Here is an 18,709-nt window from a genome sequence, read left to right as displayed (position 1 = left end):
TGTCTTCACAGGTGTGGACAGGGGGACGTGGTCACACACACAGCCTGGCTGAACCGCTCCAGCATATTGTACGCAGGAGAAGACAAATGGTCGGTGGATTCCAGAGTGAGTCTGGTGACCCTTAATCAAGAGGAGTTTACCATCAAGATTGAAAACGTGGACATGACGGATGAGGGCCAGTATGTGTGTGCGGTGCAGACCAGCAGCCGGCCCAGAACCACCTCTGTGCACATCCTCGTGCAAGGTAAGTGTGATACTGCTCCTGTTGCATCTACTGCTACTATACTGCTAAATAATAACATTAAGATAAGATGGACCGTTATTGATCCCCGCAGGGAAATGCAGGTGTTGTAGCAGCAACGGAATAAGAAAGAAACACAGAGTACACCTGAGAATACACACAAGGATAACAATAATCCATTAGAAAACAGGAAAACAAAGAAAGTGTGTTCCTTATTCACAGCCTTCAGAGAGGTTAATAGGGAATGCCAGATGCTAAGATCCTTTGTCTTAAATGATGTGTGGCGTTGTGATGGTGTCCTGATGGAGAGGTGCTTTACAAGTATAGCTGACTGACTGCTTTAATGCTCCCAATGTGACCAGATTCCAAACTTCATAAGAGGGGAAGGTAATGATGGCCAAGAAAAGATTTTAAAACATTATGCTAAACAACAAAGATGCAACAATAAGGACAAAATAAATCTGCATTTTAAAAACACATTTATTTATAACTTCAAAAAGGAACCCTTGAAGATTCAAGCAAATACACTTTTATTGAATTAGTGGTAAGAATAGTAACTCTGACCTGCTGTATTTCTCTTCAAAGTACAGCACTCATTTTAGCTATTAACATCTTATACTGAAAAAGTAATGCTCATCACCAGTCACAGTCGTATGTTACTGTCAGCAACCCTGGAGCATGTGAGTGTTTTAATTTCTATGACAACCATTAAAATAGAAGGACCTCATCATCTTAAAGCCTATCACCTTTAATTGAGAAGGAACTCTGCTAGCTAAACTAAACTTGTTTCATGGTTTTAAACGCAGTGTTCACCTACACTTCAAAGCTAATATATTATAAACCTTACAAAGTTGAAACACCTTCTCATGGGAATACAATACAGCTGACAGGAACAAAGTTATTCTAATGATGGCGTCTGCACCAAGTAAGTGCGCCAGACTCTGAGGAAAGTATTTATTGTGTCCAAACGGCGGTACTACAATTTCCGTATCAGTCCATGACGTCACTGGGCCCAGAAAGACTTTTCCCCATTGACTAACATTGGGAAAGAGACGTCTGTAAATCAGAGGATAATTTTTTAAAAACTAAATAAACTACCCAGTATGAACTATTTTATAGCCCTTATTATAATCATTAGGTCCTTAAAGTTGTAAAATGCACTAAAAGCCAAATCTAGATTTATTTTCTCTCTCCATTCATTCTAGTGAGCCGAGAGTGGGAGCTCGGGGGCGGGGCTTAAGGGGCGCATGCTCTGTGAGCGCACATACGGGTTCTTCTGCTCTGAAAGCTAACGGGTAATCTGTGACGTTTCGCTCTCTCAAAAGTTGGGCCATTTTGTCCTCATGCGCCAATGAGCAGCTCTCATAGGAAAGAACGAGACCTCGCCTCCTACGCTGTATCCAGTTCTTATTATACATCCATGGTCTGCACCAAGAGAAATAAAGTAAATCAAAGAACTCAAGGAAAAAATAAACACTGCTTGTTTTCTTAACATTCATGAGAAGTATGTGCCAACATCAAACGTTCAATATACAGTAAACAAAACTTAATTACAAGCCTAGATTTAATTAGTTCCTTTTACTTGCTGCTCTGACAACTAAACTGTGTGTGTGTGTGTGTTTGTGTGTGCAAGTGTGTGTGTGTGTGTGTGTGTGTGTGTGTGCAAGTGTGTGTGTGTGTGTATGTGTGTGCTTGTTTGCTCAAGGTGTTTCATTAACCAATTGAAACATTTTTGCATTCCTGTGGTTACCTCAACAGATAGAAAACAATGATCTGTTTATCAAATAACAGCGTTTTATTGTTAAATACATTGTTCATCCTTTGTCTTACCATTACAGCAGCGTTTCTCAAAGTGTGGGGCCCGCCCCACTGGTGGGTCGCAGAGATGTAATAGGTGGGTCGCGAATGCACGCGATGAACGGGAGATTATTTTTTTATTTAAATTAAATACATTTTTTGGATCTCAGGCCGGAATCGAACCTGGGTCCTCGCAGGCGATAGTGGACTGTTACTGTTACACAGCAGCGTTAAAAAAATCTTCCAACGCTTCTGCCCATTCACTTTGAATGGGGTGACGTCACTTTGCCTCACTTTTCGCCGAACTGCATTGTGGGAAGCAGAGCGGAGATTTTCAGGATTTTCAGGATTCAAAGTTGAGCAATGTTCAACTTTGAAGCTGAGGTGGAAGCGTCAGCCAATCAAATCCCGTTTATGCAAATCTGACAGTTCAAGCGCTAGCCAATCAAACCGCGTGTAAGCTGGGAGAGAGATACCGCAGGTCATTTCCTCATATTCCAAAAAATGGAGGAGAAATTAGCGGTAGGGAATCACCCGGTGCTTTATGACCAGTCCCTATTTACCTACCAGGATACAAACCGGAGGAGCCAGGCATGGAGGGAGGTGGCAGAGACAGTGGTAGGTTTTCGCCTGTTTGGGGAGTTTATATCCAGTTTACTTCGGGCTTTTTTGCTTTGTATGTCGGGGGCGGGAGATTCATGTGATTGGTTGTTGGTGCCTTGCTCGCAAAAAATCCCCAAGCTTCAGATACGCCCACCTCCAAGATTTTTTTAACGCTGCTGTGTTGACGGGCCGTTACAGCCGGAGACTCGCAACGGCGGTGGACTTTCACAGTGCCGCTGCGCCGGAGCCTCGCAACAGAGCCTCGCAACGGAGCCTCGCAACGGCGGGTGTTTGCGGCAGCGGCGGCGGTACCGGCGCTGTGAAAGTCCACGGCCCACCTACCACGGCCAATCCGAGCCTGCTCACACACACACAACTGAAACCAAATGAACGTGAATTCTGGCTTGGAGTGGAGAGGGATTATCCAGTAATTGGGCAGAGAGCTGTGCACATCCTTCTTCCCTTCGCCACATCTTATCTCTGTAAAATGGGTTTTTCAGCTGTTGCAACACTGAAAACAAAATACAGATCGAGGCTCAACATTGAGCACGACTTGAGTGTGGCATTATCAAGCCTGCAACCGCGTTTTGAAAAGATGTGTAGTGCAAAACAGGCTCATTGCAGTCACTAATAATCCAGTGATGAGACTCATGCATTCAATTGGTTATTTGCATTGCGGAATGTATTTCCTGAATGTATGAATGTATTGATTTGTTATTGATTTTCTCTTTTTTGAACTGATGTTATTTGTTATTGATTTTATTTGTTATTATTGACTGATGTTATTTGTTATAAGATGTAGAACTTGACGTTATTTAAATACATTAGACAATTTTAAGCTTGGCCTACCATCGATAACACAATTAAAAGTGGGGAATGACAGAAAAGGTTTGAGAACCACTGCATTACAGGGTCATTTCTTAAGGATTTTCATAGAGTAGTAGAGAAATCGCTTTTGAGCACTGCGATGTTTAGTCATTTACATTGTGAGGCTGTGTAGTTCAGTTATTATGTGCAGATATATACTAGAAACATGCACATCACAGATTATGTGCTGACCTTTGACCCCAAGCTGCAGGTTTGGCCTTTAATGGTCCAGCAGCAGGACCTCTTGGATCCAGAGCGGGGGTGTGGAGGGTCTCCCTGTAGAGAGCAGCTGGTGTTCAGGGCTCAACTCATAATTGGGGTTACCCATTACTTCCTACTCTCATCTGATTACTGATATTATTTGAACCACCTGCCCTGTTTGTGTTTTTTTAATTAGATGGAAATAAAGAGCTGCTGTATCTTCAGCAGGGTAATATCAATAACTCAGGTATCATAAATATTATTGATTCACGATTCCTCTGCAGTTTCTGAGTGTATTCCTGTTACTCTTACACATACATATGCAATGTAGTGAGCAGGTCAGGTCAGGGTGCAGGGGGGGGCAGAGGTACATCGCTGCAGGCTGTTAGGGTTTGGCTAAAGAGCATATTGACTAGTACAGATACAGGGGTCATGACAGTTCAACACTGAGATATCTTTAAACATCCACTCGAAAACATTTTTTTAATAATTCTCCCCTCATTTTTGTTGTCCACATCACGATCAGAATCCTAATATTCTATTTATCCCAGGGTGGACAATACAGGGTTCGTACGGGTGCTGGAAATCCTTGAAAATGCTTGAAATTGCATTTTGGGAATGGTGCTTGAATTTGGGATAAAGTGCTTGAAATTGTAAATGCTTTATTTCGCTTTTTAGATTAAAAGAAAATAAAGAAGTCGGAGTGTGCTTAATTGCTTCGCTTTTACATAAAACAGCTCCGCTCCGGCCTTCCCGCGTTATGCGCGTGACCTGCAAGTGTTTGTTTTACGTGAGACCTGGGCATTCTGATGAGAGTGATAGATGACAGTATGCCAGGAGGTTTCAACGAGCGTTGGCTAGCAGAAGACAAATACAAGCCATGGCTAAGACGAGGGTCAAGCCCACGAGTAGCCTCCTGCAAAGTTTGCAAAAAATAACGATGGGAGAGTCTGCGCTGACGAGCCACATGAAAGGTACGCCGTAGTAGAGCATTTTAGATTAGGCTAACGTGCATGTTACGTTTGTTTAAGCTAACGTTAGCAAGCTGAATAGCGAACTCGATGAGGGATAATAATAATTGCAGGGGACAAACAGTTACAGAGTTACAGTCGCCATCCTGTGGTGTTCAGAGGGTGAAGCACTCACTGTTGTAATTCAACCCAGTCTCACGGCATTTCGTGTTTTAGTCACGAAATATAATCTATTGATTCGACACAGAGCGATTTTAAAAGCAATGTATTTCTACTGGTAGTATGTTTCCTGCCTAAACCAAATGTGACTTGCTCTATCGAAATCAGTCACATTGACCCGAACTTCCCGAAGACACATTTTTGTTTGTATTACTGGTCTGGGGGAAGCTCGCGAGTGTGTGTGTTTGTGTATTTTTGTGTTTGTGTGTAGGCCTATTGTGTTTGTGTACCGGGGAAACACTCACAAGAAACACCGGCTGTTGTTATGCTTGTTCTGACGTTAAATTACTCTGTTCTCCGCTTGTAATTATGCTGTTACAAGCTTCAAAGTTGTATTTATCATCTGAATTTGCTAAAACAAGTTTAATATTCTGAAAGCCAATACTTTGTTTATTTGAAAACAAACTGTCCCGGACCCTGTCGTGTTATCTATGATTACTATACGCCTTTACTTCATAATTTCAGCCGGAGGGAGGGGGAGCGCGCTGCGGAAGAGCAGGGTGCGAATTGAGAGGTGCCTCTTCTTCCCTTTACAAGCTGTTATAAATTATATACTGAGGATTTGACCGCGTCGCTATGGTTGATACTTTTAGAAACAGTCTTTTATATAAAATCTTGAAGTATTATACAAGTAAAACTACATTTTGCTTTAATCCCATGTAATTGTAGAATGAACACAGTCTTCCTTTGAATATGTATAAGTCAGGTGTCTTGAGTAGTCAAAATTACCTACAAATCATTGTACACATTTGTAAATATTATTTTCCACTTGTTACCATTGTGAGTCTATTTGTATGCAGCTCTGCGTGATTTTGTGGCTACAATTCAGGCTAATACGCTACCAGAGGTGGAATAAGTACTCAGATGTTGTACTTGAGTAGAAGTACTCAGATCTTGTACTTGAGTAAAAGTACAAGTAGTCAGATCTTGTACTTGAGTAAAAGTAGAAGTACTCAGATCTTGTACTCAAGTACCAGAGTGTAGGAATACTCTGTTACAGTAAAAGTCCTGCATTCAAAATGTTCTTCAAGTAAAACTAGAAAAGTATTATCATCAAAATCTAGTTAAAGTAGCGACAGTAAAAGTAGTCATTGTGCAAATTGGTACATTTCAGAATAATATAATATGTTTTATAATGATTGATCATTAAAGTGTTCTCAAAGCTGGTAAAGGTGCAGCTAGTTTGAAAGTCTGATTTAACACTTGATTATATTTCACATCATTCATCCACATCTGTAAATTAACTAAAGGTATTAAATACATGTAGTGGAGTAAAAGTACACCATATACCTCTGACTTATGTTTACTGCCAACCTAAAAGTACCTCAAAAATAGTGATTTGGCTGATTGTTTTATATTGGCTCAGCCAGGTTATATGGGATGCCCAGTCTATGTACAGATGGGTCACTCATTTTGAAATATTAAACGTAGTTTTCATTTCTTTAATTTTTCATCCTCATGTAGAATGCTATCACGAAACACATTTGGTTGTTTATACTTTATAGCATAAAGAACATCTGATTTAATGTGTGGTAGGGAAATAATCATTTGAGTATAAGTATGTGTATATAAATATGTAATTTACAACAGCTGTAAGATGCTTGAAAAGCTTCAAAATGCACATTGAAAATGCTTGAAAAGTGCTTGAATTTGACTTTGGAAAAGGTGTAAGAACCCTGACAATAGGTTTCCTGACAGTTGCACTTCTTTAAAATGAAATAAACAACAGTTTGCAATATACAATCTTCACTTGTATATCACCGGTCCATGCCTCAACAGCTCTACGCCAAATCTGAGATCTCACCATATGCCGTTTCCATGGAATCCATCGCCATAAAACACGAGGTTGTCGTAACTCCTATGAAAATGGTAAAAACAGCACCAGACTTCAGATGATAGTTAATGGTCCAGCCCTCAACATGTCTATATGCCATTAGTGAGTTTTCGCCGTAAAACACGATATTGCTATAACTCCTATGAAAATGGTCAAACAGTGCTCAAACTTCACATGAGTGCTAACAGTCCAGCCGTGTAGACATCTACGAGACAGTTTTTGAGATTTTTTCAAATGCCGTTGCCTTGGCAACATAATGCTCGCTATGAAACACGGTTTTCTCATAACTTGAGTGAAAATGCTCCAAACGGCCCAACACATTACAGGATTGGTAACGATGCAGCCATCAACACATCTAAGTGTATTATGGGGTGTCATCAAATACCGTTGCCATGGCAACAGATCATTCACCATCAAGTTAGTTCAAAAGTTTGCAGTTAAAATATTCTGCTGCTTTTCAAAGCGTTTTTACTTTCTTTTCTCTTCTTAACCCTCCTGTTGTCTTCGGGTCAGATCTGACCGATTTACTACTTTCATCAATCATAACTTTTTTGTTTTACATTCGATTGCATTAAGGCTTTATGATATCCGTCACAGTAGACATTTGAACATACAAAATTGCTGATCACCACTTTCATTGAATTTTGGATGATTTAGTCAACTTTGTAACACCCATGGTGTTCCCGGTCAAAAATGACCGCCATAAAGAAAAGTAACCATCCGGATCAGATAAAACACACACACAAACACCCACACACAAAGTCAAAGTCAAAAGTCAAAAAGTCAAAGTCAAAGTCAGCTTTATTGTCAATAATTCTACATGTTGTACATCCAGAAATATCGTTTCCCGCAGTCCTACAGTGTGACATATATACATAAAACAAAAAACAAAAAGGGCCTAGATAAACATGGTATACATTAAACAAAACAAAGGGCCTAGATAACCGGGGTATACAGTTTAAAATGTTAATAATATAATTTAAGTGTTCAAAGTACAGTTACAGTGCAGTAGCATGGGAGATGGGCAGAAAAGTGAGTTAGGGGGTTAGAGTCCAGGACCATTTGGGGCAGGGGAGAAAGGTCGGTGGCAGGGTGGAGAGTTCAGGGGAGAGATGTCAGAGGGTGGAAGAGATGGAGGGAGGGGAGAGAGTTCAGCAGCCTGACCGCCTGGTGGAGGAAGCTGTTGCCCAGCCTGGAGGTGCGTGAGCTGAGGCTGAGGAACCTTCTTCCTGAAGGCAGGAGGCTGAAGAGGCTGTTGGAGGGGTGGGTGGAGTCACCCACAATGCTGAGTGCTTTGCGGGTGAGGCGGGTGTTGTATATGTCCTGTAGTGAGGGGAGAGAGGCACCGATGATCCTCTGGGCAGAGTTCACTATGCGCTGCAGGCTCTTGCGGTCGGCGGCGGTGCAGCTTCCGAACCACAGCGTGATGCAGCTGCTGAGGATGCTCTCGGTGGCGCCTCGGTAGAAGGACAGCATGATGGGGGGTGATGCTCCGGCTCGCTCCGACACACACACACACACACACACACACACACACACACACACACACACACACACACACACACACACACACACACACACACACACACACACACACACACACACACACACACACACACACACACACACACACACACATACTCTAGATGTGTCCCCCCCCCCTTATGTGCCCAATCCCCCCATGTGAATCACACCTGGCACTCACAAACACACACACAGAACAATTTGACACATTTCCCGCTCTTATGTGCCCATCCCCCCACATGGATCACACCTGGCACACGCAATACATGTTCAGTGTCTATTCTTTGTATATTTACTGCAGTTTTTCATGTATACCAGTAGTCTGATACAATATGTACAGTTTGAAAGGGTGTTAAATTAAATTTGGTGATGATTCATGGTTTTTGTGTTAATGTAATAGCAGTAAAAACAGGACCGGTCAAATTTGACCGCGAACACCAAAGTAAGGGGGGGAAAACAAAGACAATAGGAGGGTTAATACACATTAATTCACTACTACTTACATTTAATATGTAACTCCTTCAGCCTACTTTCAGCTACAGAAACCATTCAACTATTAACTTATTCAGCTATGTCAGGACATTGAGGCTATACATTTTATTGTTTATACCTTTTTTAAACCTTTTCTTTTAAATATTAAGCTACTTCACTATTTTTCCTACTCTTCCAGTTTAACATTTCACTTTCAAGTTTTCAACAAAGTCCTTGCAATCATTTCACTTTTCTGCATTTCTCCGCTAAGTTCAGCAACGCACTGACTTGGTCTCTGTAGCTAAAAGCAGCTACAGAGACCATTCAACTAATAACATATTCAGCATTTTCAGCTAAATTCAGCAACAAATGTTCACAGTTTACAGCATTCACACGCATTTTCAGCAGGAAATGCATTTTCTAGTCTCATCTTATTCTCCTTCTTCCGCCACAAATGTTGTCATGCTACTCGTCCGGCAGCGTTGACACGAAACACACAAAAAAAACATCAAAACGTGCGGAATGACCGGGATCGGGTTGCTATGTCTTTTATAAGAGATTCGCCTAGCCGTTTTCACGCAAATCGCAGGAAACTGCGATCATTTGCCCCATAGGAATGAATGGGAAGTCCATTTGAACAGAGCTCAAAAACACCCCACTTTGACCCCATACAGATTCCGCATACTTTAACGTAGATCAAAAATTACAAGTTTAAACTGTTCTCGAGACTATGGACTTTATTAGACTAATTGGATATTTTTTGATAGCTAGTATGGTTCTTTCCACGTTTTGTGAAAATGTCACACTGTTTCACATTTTATAATGGGTGTTTTATGGGAGAGCTCGTTAAGACAGAGTGGGTGACAACACGGATAGAGGGGAGAGGAGCTGTCAAATCTGATGAGTTTTTTTTCCAACTATTGCTCGGCTGGCCACAATGTTCACTCTTCATACATCATTTGGTGATCATAATGTAGGGAGATTTGTCACGGCCGCACTGATATGCTCATTTAATCAAACGGACTTACACATATAGCAAACACGAGAGTCATCAGGTGTGTTCATCTGTAACCTAAATACTCTGGGTAGGATATTTAGCTGATTGGAGTTACAGTATTTTACTTAGTAGCAATAATGCAGCACAATATTGTCAATGCTCCCTCTTGGGTCTTGGCATCACATTCCACAGGTATGCTGATGGTAGCCAGATTTATGTCCCACTAAAAAAGAAGGAGGGTTACTCAATTAGCCCACTGCTAAAGTGTCTAGAAAACATAAAGGCCTGGATGGCGTGCGACTTCCTAAAACTAAATGAAGGAAAAACAGAAGTAATGGTTTTTGGTGGCAACACTGGCACCACTTCTGTAGACCTGGGTTCCTTGGCTCAGTACACAAAGCCCACTATTACGAACCTTTGAATTAAAATGGACCCTGAACTAAGACTTGAGAGTCAGATCAAAGCTGTGGTAAAAATAAGCTATTATCACCTGAGGCAGTTAGCCCAAATAAAACCTTTTCTCCCCAGACAGCAGTTTGAGATAGTAATCCTAGCCTTCGTCACCACTCGGCTGGATTACTGTAACTCTCTTTACATAAGGGTTTAGTGGGTCTTCCCTTGCTTGTCTGCAATTGGTGCAAAATGCAGCAGCAAGGTTTTTAACTGACACATGTAAATATGAGAACATTTCCCCCATTTTGGCTTCGCTCCATTGGCTGCCGATACATTTTAGGATTCATTTTTAAATTATTTTACTTGCTTTAAATCACTTAACCTCTTAAGGACGACGGTCCCCCCAGTGGACCCCCCCCCACCGTTTTTTTTCGAGACTGTGTCTCAGGGCTTCTTAACATTTATGAAACTATTAATGTGTAGCACCAGATTAATGGGAAGAATCTCAGCTAACTGAAGATATGAACCATTTTTACCAAAACAAAACACAAGGGTAATACCAAGCCTCTGAATTAGCACAGAACTCAAGATAAAGATACCCTTATTACTTATCGTAACTGCACGTACAATATATCTGATTAAAGCTGAGACTCCACAGATTATATAGTTATAGTATCATCACTGAGCGATCCGAACTCGCGACAGGGGAAGCAAACACAGACATCACAACACGTACCTTTACGGAGCTTTTACGGGAGATCGTCTCACCGTAGCTGTCAATCTGATCAAAAGACGTGTTCAATGGCATTAAAACGAGAAAAAACGCGGCTGAATCGGTTGATCCATAGGTTAATAATGTATCTGTCGCTTTGAACAAATTATTTATAATCCATAATTCAATTCAATTTTTATGTAAAAATCGGAGAGAAAAAGTTAGCTGCTAATGGTAGCCAACAGAGTGGGTGTTTCTCAATCGCGAGTACGCTTGCTTGGTAGCACATGTCTGCCGAGCATCTTGCTTCAGAAGCGAGGCAAGAATACTTCCTGCCATTCGGAAAACAAAGAGTGGAACAGGCTAGCAAGTGTGCAGGTGTGCGTCATATGAGAGGCCCCGCCTTACATCTTCCGCCACAGATTTGGGGAAATTGGTCCGTGCGCAAAGCATTGTGGGGATTTTAAGACCGCGAAGTCTACTCATGTGCAGCCTCGATATTTCTCCAAACGGAGTACGCCGGGCTCGGTAGATTTCCAAGTATGCTGGAGATTGGAACAGTACTTCGGCGGCACTCGATGACGTAGTATGCTTGAAATAGTGGCTCTGAAGCAGCTTTACTCGCGATTGAGAAACACCCAGTGTATGCAGCTTCCGGTTTTGGCCACGCGTCACTCTCACTCCTTATTTGTTAATGTGTTGGTACTGTATGTGTAGAACTTTCCCTCGATTCCATTGGCTCTAGCGGTTATAAAGAGATTTCATTCATCAAAATCGACCAAGGGGGGCCAGAGATATGGAAAATCCACCCAAATGACCCCAGAAGTGGGTTTTTTATGTGCTAAATCTCTCTAAAAAGGTCAAATTTCATTGTTTTGCATCAATCTCGATACAGGGTACTTATTATATGTTGTACTTTGGATTCCTAAAGCTTGTAGTCTACTAACCCATCATCCAAGGGTAGTTTTCACTATAAGTAAAAAAGTTTTTGGACGGACACTATAATTTACAGTTTTTTACTATGTTCAATCTGAATTTTCTTTAAAATAAAAAACATCTATATTGATTCTGACTTTTCTACATCCAACTCACAGGTTTATCATTACTTTGAGAATAAAGATTATTAATTTAACCCTTTTAGAAGGGAAGATATGGTCATTTGTTCTGGGAATGTCATTTTCGAGCCTGAGACCTGAAAAACAGGCTCAGGGTGGAACAGGTTAATGGCATGGCCCCAGCATATCTTTCTGAGCTGCTACACCCCTACATGCCCAACCGCCCTCTCAGGTCAGCGGATCAACTGCTCCTGAATGTGCCCAGAACCAGGTCAAAGCTCAGAGGGGACCGTTCTTTCTCTGTAGCGGCTCCCACACTGTGGAATGATGCCCCTGCACATCAGACAGGCCTCCACACTGTCTGCTTTTAAATCGCTTCTTAAAACCCACCTCTTCTCATTAGCGTATTGAAATATTTTAGATTGTTGCTTTTATTGCTTTTAAATTGTCTATTGTTTTTACTTGTACTTGTTGTATGGTGTGTGAGCTGTGCTGTGTGATTTTTTAGTTTTGTTTATTTGTCTGTACAGCACTTTGGTCTGGAGGTTTTAAAGTGCTTTATAAATAAAGCTGTATTGTATTGTATTGTCATACATTCTCTGACAGGCTATCTCTCGTTCACTGGCAGGGCGTTGCCGTGGAAACGTTTTGATCTTTGAACACACCTGTCGGTCGTTAACTAAATCCAGTGGTAATCTAAAGATGTTCAGAAATGATGCAGGAATGTGGTACAAGAATCCAAAAATATAATACATAAACAGTTAAAATAGTCAGCTGAAAGTAGCATACATGTATGGATATTCTTTGTTGTATAATGCTATTACTTTTAATGCTATTACTTTTAATGCTATTACTTTTAGAACTAGAAAATCCAGAGACATTTTGACTGAAACTTGGGTGCGCTGAGTTTCAGTCACACAGTCAAAATGTGATGAATGTCATGAATTCTGTTCATGTGAGCACTGTGAGTTCATTAGGCCCGCCCCCAAATGCTCTCATTGGTTTAGACGCATGATGATGCTCATCCTAAGCCAATACTGATCAACATCCCGCCCCTCCTGTGACCCATGGTCTGTCTGTATTTGTTTAAATAAACACAATGGTGTTCTAGGAGGAGATTCAGGTGATAAGGTGGGCAGATGTTAACTTGGTTGGTTATTGGCTAATGGTTGCACAACTCAGAAAAACATTGTGACATCACAAATGTCAAAAATCTGACAGGTTTTTAATAAATGGACCAGGACAAAAAGAGAGGGGGTCTTTGTTCCTGAGACTTTCAGAATCTCTTACACAGAGGGGACACATATTTATGTATAAAATACATGGAAAAGTGGACTTTTCATAATAGGGGACCCATATGTATTATGTCAACTGATTTCACATAACTGTACGAGGTTAGTTGAAATCAATAATATTAAGTTGAACCTATTTAAACGTAATATTATTGCTTTCAACTTACCTCATACAGTTATGTGAAATCTATATAAATACATTTAATTTCAGTCAACGTTTCAGTTTTTTCCCTGTACTTCCAGATTTGTAGCACACAAGTAGGACCTGCTATAAAGAATGCAATATTTTTGCAATTTCTTAATATAAACTTTCTCGACAGCTTCATTAAAATAAAAAGTGACATGACTGTCATTACTTTGTTTTGTTGAAGAGCCAGCCTTTGTTGAGATTGACACAGCACAATAAATAGTTTTCCTGTGTCCCTTTAAAGAGTCAGCACTGACTGTCCTGTGGAATAATGAGAAAGAGTGTTCCACTGTATTGATGAACCCTCCTTTCATCACACTTTACTCATTAATTCTGCTGCCAACACATGACGGCCCTGTCCTCACTGTGCTGTTGGATATACTCGGCTCCATGTGGACCGTATAGGATTCATTCATGTTATTAAGTGATACTTAATCAATTACTAGGAACACTTTTAGCTACCCCCTGCATGTGAGTTCAATGTAGTATAGAGGGAGCTGATAGAGATCTGTGTGAGGTCAGAGGGGATTAGAACTCTGGTTATTGAACGGAAAGATGAGTGAGCACAACACAAGTGATAAGACTCTGTAACCTCTGCTCACCTCAGAACTCCTAGTGTCAGGGAGCTCCCAAAGTAAATGTTCGGTATAATGTAAAATATACGTATACCAAGAGACAAAACACCTCCTTGCACAAGGTAAAAGAGGCAGGTGCATGCTGGGAGATTAGTCCTTGTAGTTAAGTTTGACCAGTTGCACCGTTCACCAACATGGTCCACAGCTTCTGATGGGGACTATACTTTGATGAAATTAGAGCTACAGTTCCGTAACTTCTGTCAAAATGTGTACACCTCTCTCAGTCCAAACTAAAGTCTGAGTCCTGTTTTCACTTCATTATACCACTTTTCTTTTTTTAAAACGACAGGTATATATGGACTGAAAGGTGAAACAATGGAATATGATAGAGAAAATGTTGTCCATCAATTAAGTGTTAGAGTAATTATCAAGTGTAATACTGCTTAGCCATGGGTTGTGCATTTTTTTCTAATGCAAACATATGTTGACTTTAATCACTGCAATACTCTCAGAGATGATACTCACACCCTTATTAAAATGCTGTTAACAATGATAAACAGAAAACAAAATGCCAACACAGTAATAGAGCGAGTGAAAAGTTCAGTTTCTAAGATTGTATTATCAGCATGACATATGGCACATTTGCTTTTTAAATAGATTAATTTGACAAAAAATCTTAACACTGTCAGAGAAAACGGATTGATCATGATGTTTACTTTGTTCAGTGTATTATATTTAGCATTATCCACCCCTAAAACGTTCAAGGATGTCAAACCTGACAGCTGATATTGAATAAATCTGTAACTGCACCTTTTGTTTTGTATTTTTAAACAGTGGCTCAGCACGGCCTTTTGCACCACAGCTAAACAAAAGCACGCTGACACGAGCGCTGTATGCTTTTGTCATTCATGAAGGGTAAATGGGGATTAAGCTGACATCCAATAAATTATTCATAGAGATTCTGTCTTACAAACAAGTCTGATGTGACTGAAACAAGTTAAAGCACTGGTGACGCTCTATTCGGAGGATTTTACTTGATGAACCTTGAATGTCAAAACACAGAGGTGTCCTTGTTACTTTGAAATGTAAATGACAAAAAGATAGCTTTGGCAGATCTGTCAGGAATTTTAGAAATATTATTTATTCAGGAAAAAACTGTAAAGTGTAGAGGATGCAAAATAAATCCTAACAGCAGTATGCAAACATCAAATACGTGTTCACATGTGTTATATGTCTCGAGAATCCAGACACATTTTCAGATGCGTTTTTATGAAATGAGTAGTGTCTAAATGTGAGTTTAAAAACACACACATCATTTAAATTCACCTGTGGAGAATGCTAAAGCCTAGGGGAAACAGCAAAGTTTATCAGGCCATTGTGGATAAAATCATTAAGGTTTGAGATGTTATAAGTTTGCAATGACTTTGCTTAAAATATTTCAAAACCACCCTATTACAATACTCCCCCCATAATCCTCCTGTATATTCATTGAATAAGTCATTAGTTGTCACTACAGTATCCATTACACTGACCAGGAGATGAACCCTTTCTAAAGCAGCCCAGCACTGCTCTGTGAGTTCAGATAGGACACATGTCATGTCTGTGTGTTTGAATCTCATTCAAACACATACAGAGAGAAACAAAGTGGAGAGATACTTAAGAGAATTGAGGAGGTGTGCTGAGTTGTGAGATGAGTCAGAGGCGGGAACACACAGGAAGACTAACACTAACGCTAACACCTCTGCCGTCAGAGTATCAGGCTGGTAAACAAACAGTCCAGCAGTGAAATATGCACATACTGAAGGATCCTAAATCTGATCCAGTGCTTACACTCAGTGCCAGTGTATGTCCTTAAGAAAAAGGTGGGTCATTTGTTCAGTGCTGAATAGATCCTGCCCTGCATTCAACATCAGACTGTTGGTCCCTCACTCTGCCCAGGTATTTATGCTTAACCTTAACCATACTTTATTTGCCTTGTGAGCTTACCTTAACCATACCATAGCTGCACAGATATTATAGTGAACAAAACTTACAAATGTTAGCATTTGACAGAAAAAAAAACAAGATTGAAAAAAACATTGTGATTCAATGTAAGCTATAGGGCTTTGCAATATAGCCTTTTATTAAGATACAGTATGTTTTTGTTATAGGTTTTTTGTGATGCGACTGCAGTGGGAGTTAAAAGTGTGTATTTTCCAAAGATACATTTGGAAAAATAAATATATATATATATATATATATATATTCCTTAGCAAATTGTTTGTATTATTGTTTTTCATATAATTCGGGTTTATTTCTCCCTCAAAATGCAGAAGAGAATATGATCGATTTATTATTCAGTCAACTCAATAGTCTTTGGTCTCAGCCAATCGATGATTTGAGAAAGGCTTTCGATGTTGATGCCCTTGGAGGTAAAATGTTCCAAGTTGTCAAAGTTGTCATTTTCATAATCACAAAAAGGACATGTTGTCTTTACTATATAATTGTAGACTGTACGCACTGTGTAACTTTGTTTTTGAAAATATGAATAGAGTGTTTATCACTGTTATATAAAATAAACAATGTAACTACCTGTATGACAATGATGTTTGAAAATATTCTGATTCAACTATTCTTTTTTAATGCTTTTTTTGTAAAACTGTTTATTTGAGGACGTCTGGTGAGAACATGAATCTCATCTGTTTTTAGTTTTTGTGTTTTCTATATTTCTTTTCACCGTTGTTTTTCTTGCCAAAGATGTGCCATCTCTGTGGAGATGATTTTATTTAAAAGTAATAGTTCTGTTGGCTCGTTATCAGAACATTTTTATTTTATATTCTTGGACAATCTATAACAATTGGAGAGCATAACAAAGGCTGTGGTCCACATGCAGGTTGACTCTCTGATTGTTACCATCAGTCTCCACGTGCAGCAGCTCTCCATGGATTTGTTAATATTGTTCCCGAACAGAGTGCTCTGTATTATAGATCGATCTTTTGCTTGGAGAGGCAATTTGCTCTGTACCCCTTTAAAATTGATGATGACATTTTAGCACTGAGCACTGGAGTAGATTTTTTTCAAAACACTTTGTTTGACGTCATCTATAAACTTATCGTCTTCCTAAAGCTGGCTATAATGTATGTGAAAACGTTTGTATTTAATGTAACATCATGAACCTTGAAATCAAACTTTTGTTCTAGAGATATATTTCACAGACTTTGGTTAAGGACTGCACAGTGCAATCAATCAATCAATCAGTTCTACACATCCCTCTCATGTACAGTGGATGTGAAGATGGAGCCTGAGAAGCAGCAAGCCCTGAGGAAGAGTAAAGGTCTCTCGCTGTCAAATCAATACATTTATGCCGCTGCTCCAGTTTGCAAGGCAGACAGTCCAAACTCAATATATCAGAACATGCTTTAAGAATTTATTTTCAATCAATTGTGTCTCCATCAGTAATCCCGAGGAGGTCCTAACAAGAAACATTGCTTTGGAAACAGGTGAAATCATTTCACGACATGAAGAGATTCTGTGTATTTGAAGGAAAACAGCATTGTTGTGAACTTAATGAATTATGCTTTGCCGTGAAAATGTGTTCACAGTTTCTGAACATGTTTCCATTGGCGACAGTTCTCTGAGCCTAATTTTAGCCGTGTACAGGGTGACATCACAGCTGAGTGCAGAACAGAGCCAGCTGTGTAGATCACAAAGCTTCATTGAGCTAATGAGATATCACACTCATATCAAAAATAAAATGTTCAAGCTATATTGCTAATATGTTCTTGTTTAAAATGTCCCAGAGGGAAAATGCAGATAACAAAATTGACAAATTAGGCAAATGACAAGTGTTTGTTAAAAGCCCATGACTTATATCTCCAAGCTCAGCTGTGCCTTTCCCCAAACTCACATTAACCTCACTCAGCTAACATGCCAGTTACCTGCAGATTGCATTTCTTAAAGGAGTTATTGTTATATGCATCTTTAGTATAGTTGTTTGCATGGAAATGTCAAGTCCCAGGCCACTTGTAGTAAACTATCAAAGTAAACTAATAAATAATTAATTGAGATCAAAATAATGTAAAATAATGTACAGTGGAATACTCTAATGCATTTTGTAATAACATATGGCCGCATTGTTACACCAAAAATCCAAAACGTTGACTTTAATTGAATGTATTATGTCTACAGATTTCACATTTAAAAAATGGTGTGCACAAGGTACTACATCGCTGTCCTGCCACACCATCAGAACATTAATAAAAAAACAAAACTGACAGTTTTGGACCGTTCAAAATATAAAGGTTGAACAGATATTTAACCACATTAGGGGCTTTAAACAGAGTATGAACACATATCATCCCTTTCAAATGTTAGGCCATTTTGCAACACATATAGAGCAACATGTACAGATGGAGCATCTTATTTCAGACAGTTTGAAACGCGAGGGTCGTGATTGGTCCGTGATTGGTCCGTGATCGGCCCGTGATCGGTTCGTGATGAAGAGCCGGCCCCCAGTCTGACTTGATACCGCCCCCGTGATAAATAAATGTAATTATTGTGAAGCCAGCTGCAATGGATCATTGATCCACCAGGGGGTGCAGTGGGGTTCCACACTGGAGCTCATGTGAAATCAACTTCGATACAGTAAGCTGGATGTACAGTATGTCTGGTACTAATGTATAGCGGATCTTTGTTAAGATCCATATGTCACGGATAGGATCATAGTCTGTGCTAAATAAGACATGTAATCATTTACAAAACATCACCATGTTGTTATTTAACAAAATAATG

General features: G+C 39.9%; 1 protein-coding gene across 3 annotated transcripts in view; it reads left to right on the top strand.

The window, feature by feature from the left end:
• Positions 1 to 18,709, top strand: part of ntm (neurotrimin) — a 501,504-nt gene that overhangs the window by 441,926 nt on the left and 40,869 nt on the right. For all 3 annotated transcript variants that reach the window (XM_034117346.1, XM_034117345.1, XM_034117344.1), the window contains one exon: positions 12 to 244. In XM_034117346.1, the coding sequence (XP_033973237.1) occupies positions 12 to 244 (233 nt within the window). The remainder of the gene's footprint in view (positions 1 to 11; positions 245 to 18,709) is intronic.

The sequence above is a fragment of the Trematomus bernacchii genome, unplaced genomic scaffold (genome assembly GCF_902827165.1).
Source record: "Trematomus bernacchii unplaced genomic scaffold, fTreBer1.1, whole genome shotgun sequence".
Lineage (NCBI taxonomy): Eukaryota > Metazoa > Chordata > Actinopteri > Perciformes > Nototheniidae > Trematomus > Trematomus bernacchii.
The sequence above is the reverse complement of the archived record's forward strand: the minus strand, read 5'-3'. Positions and strand labels throughout refer to the sequence as shown.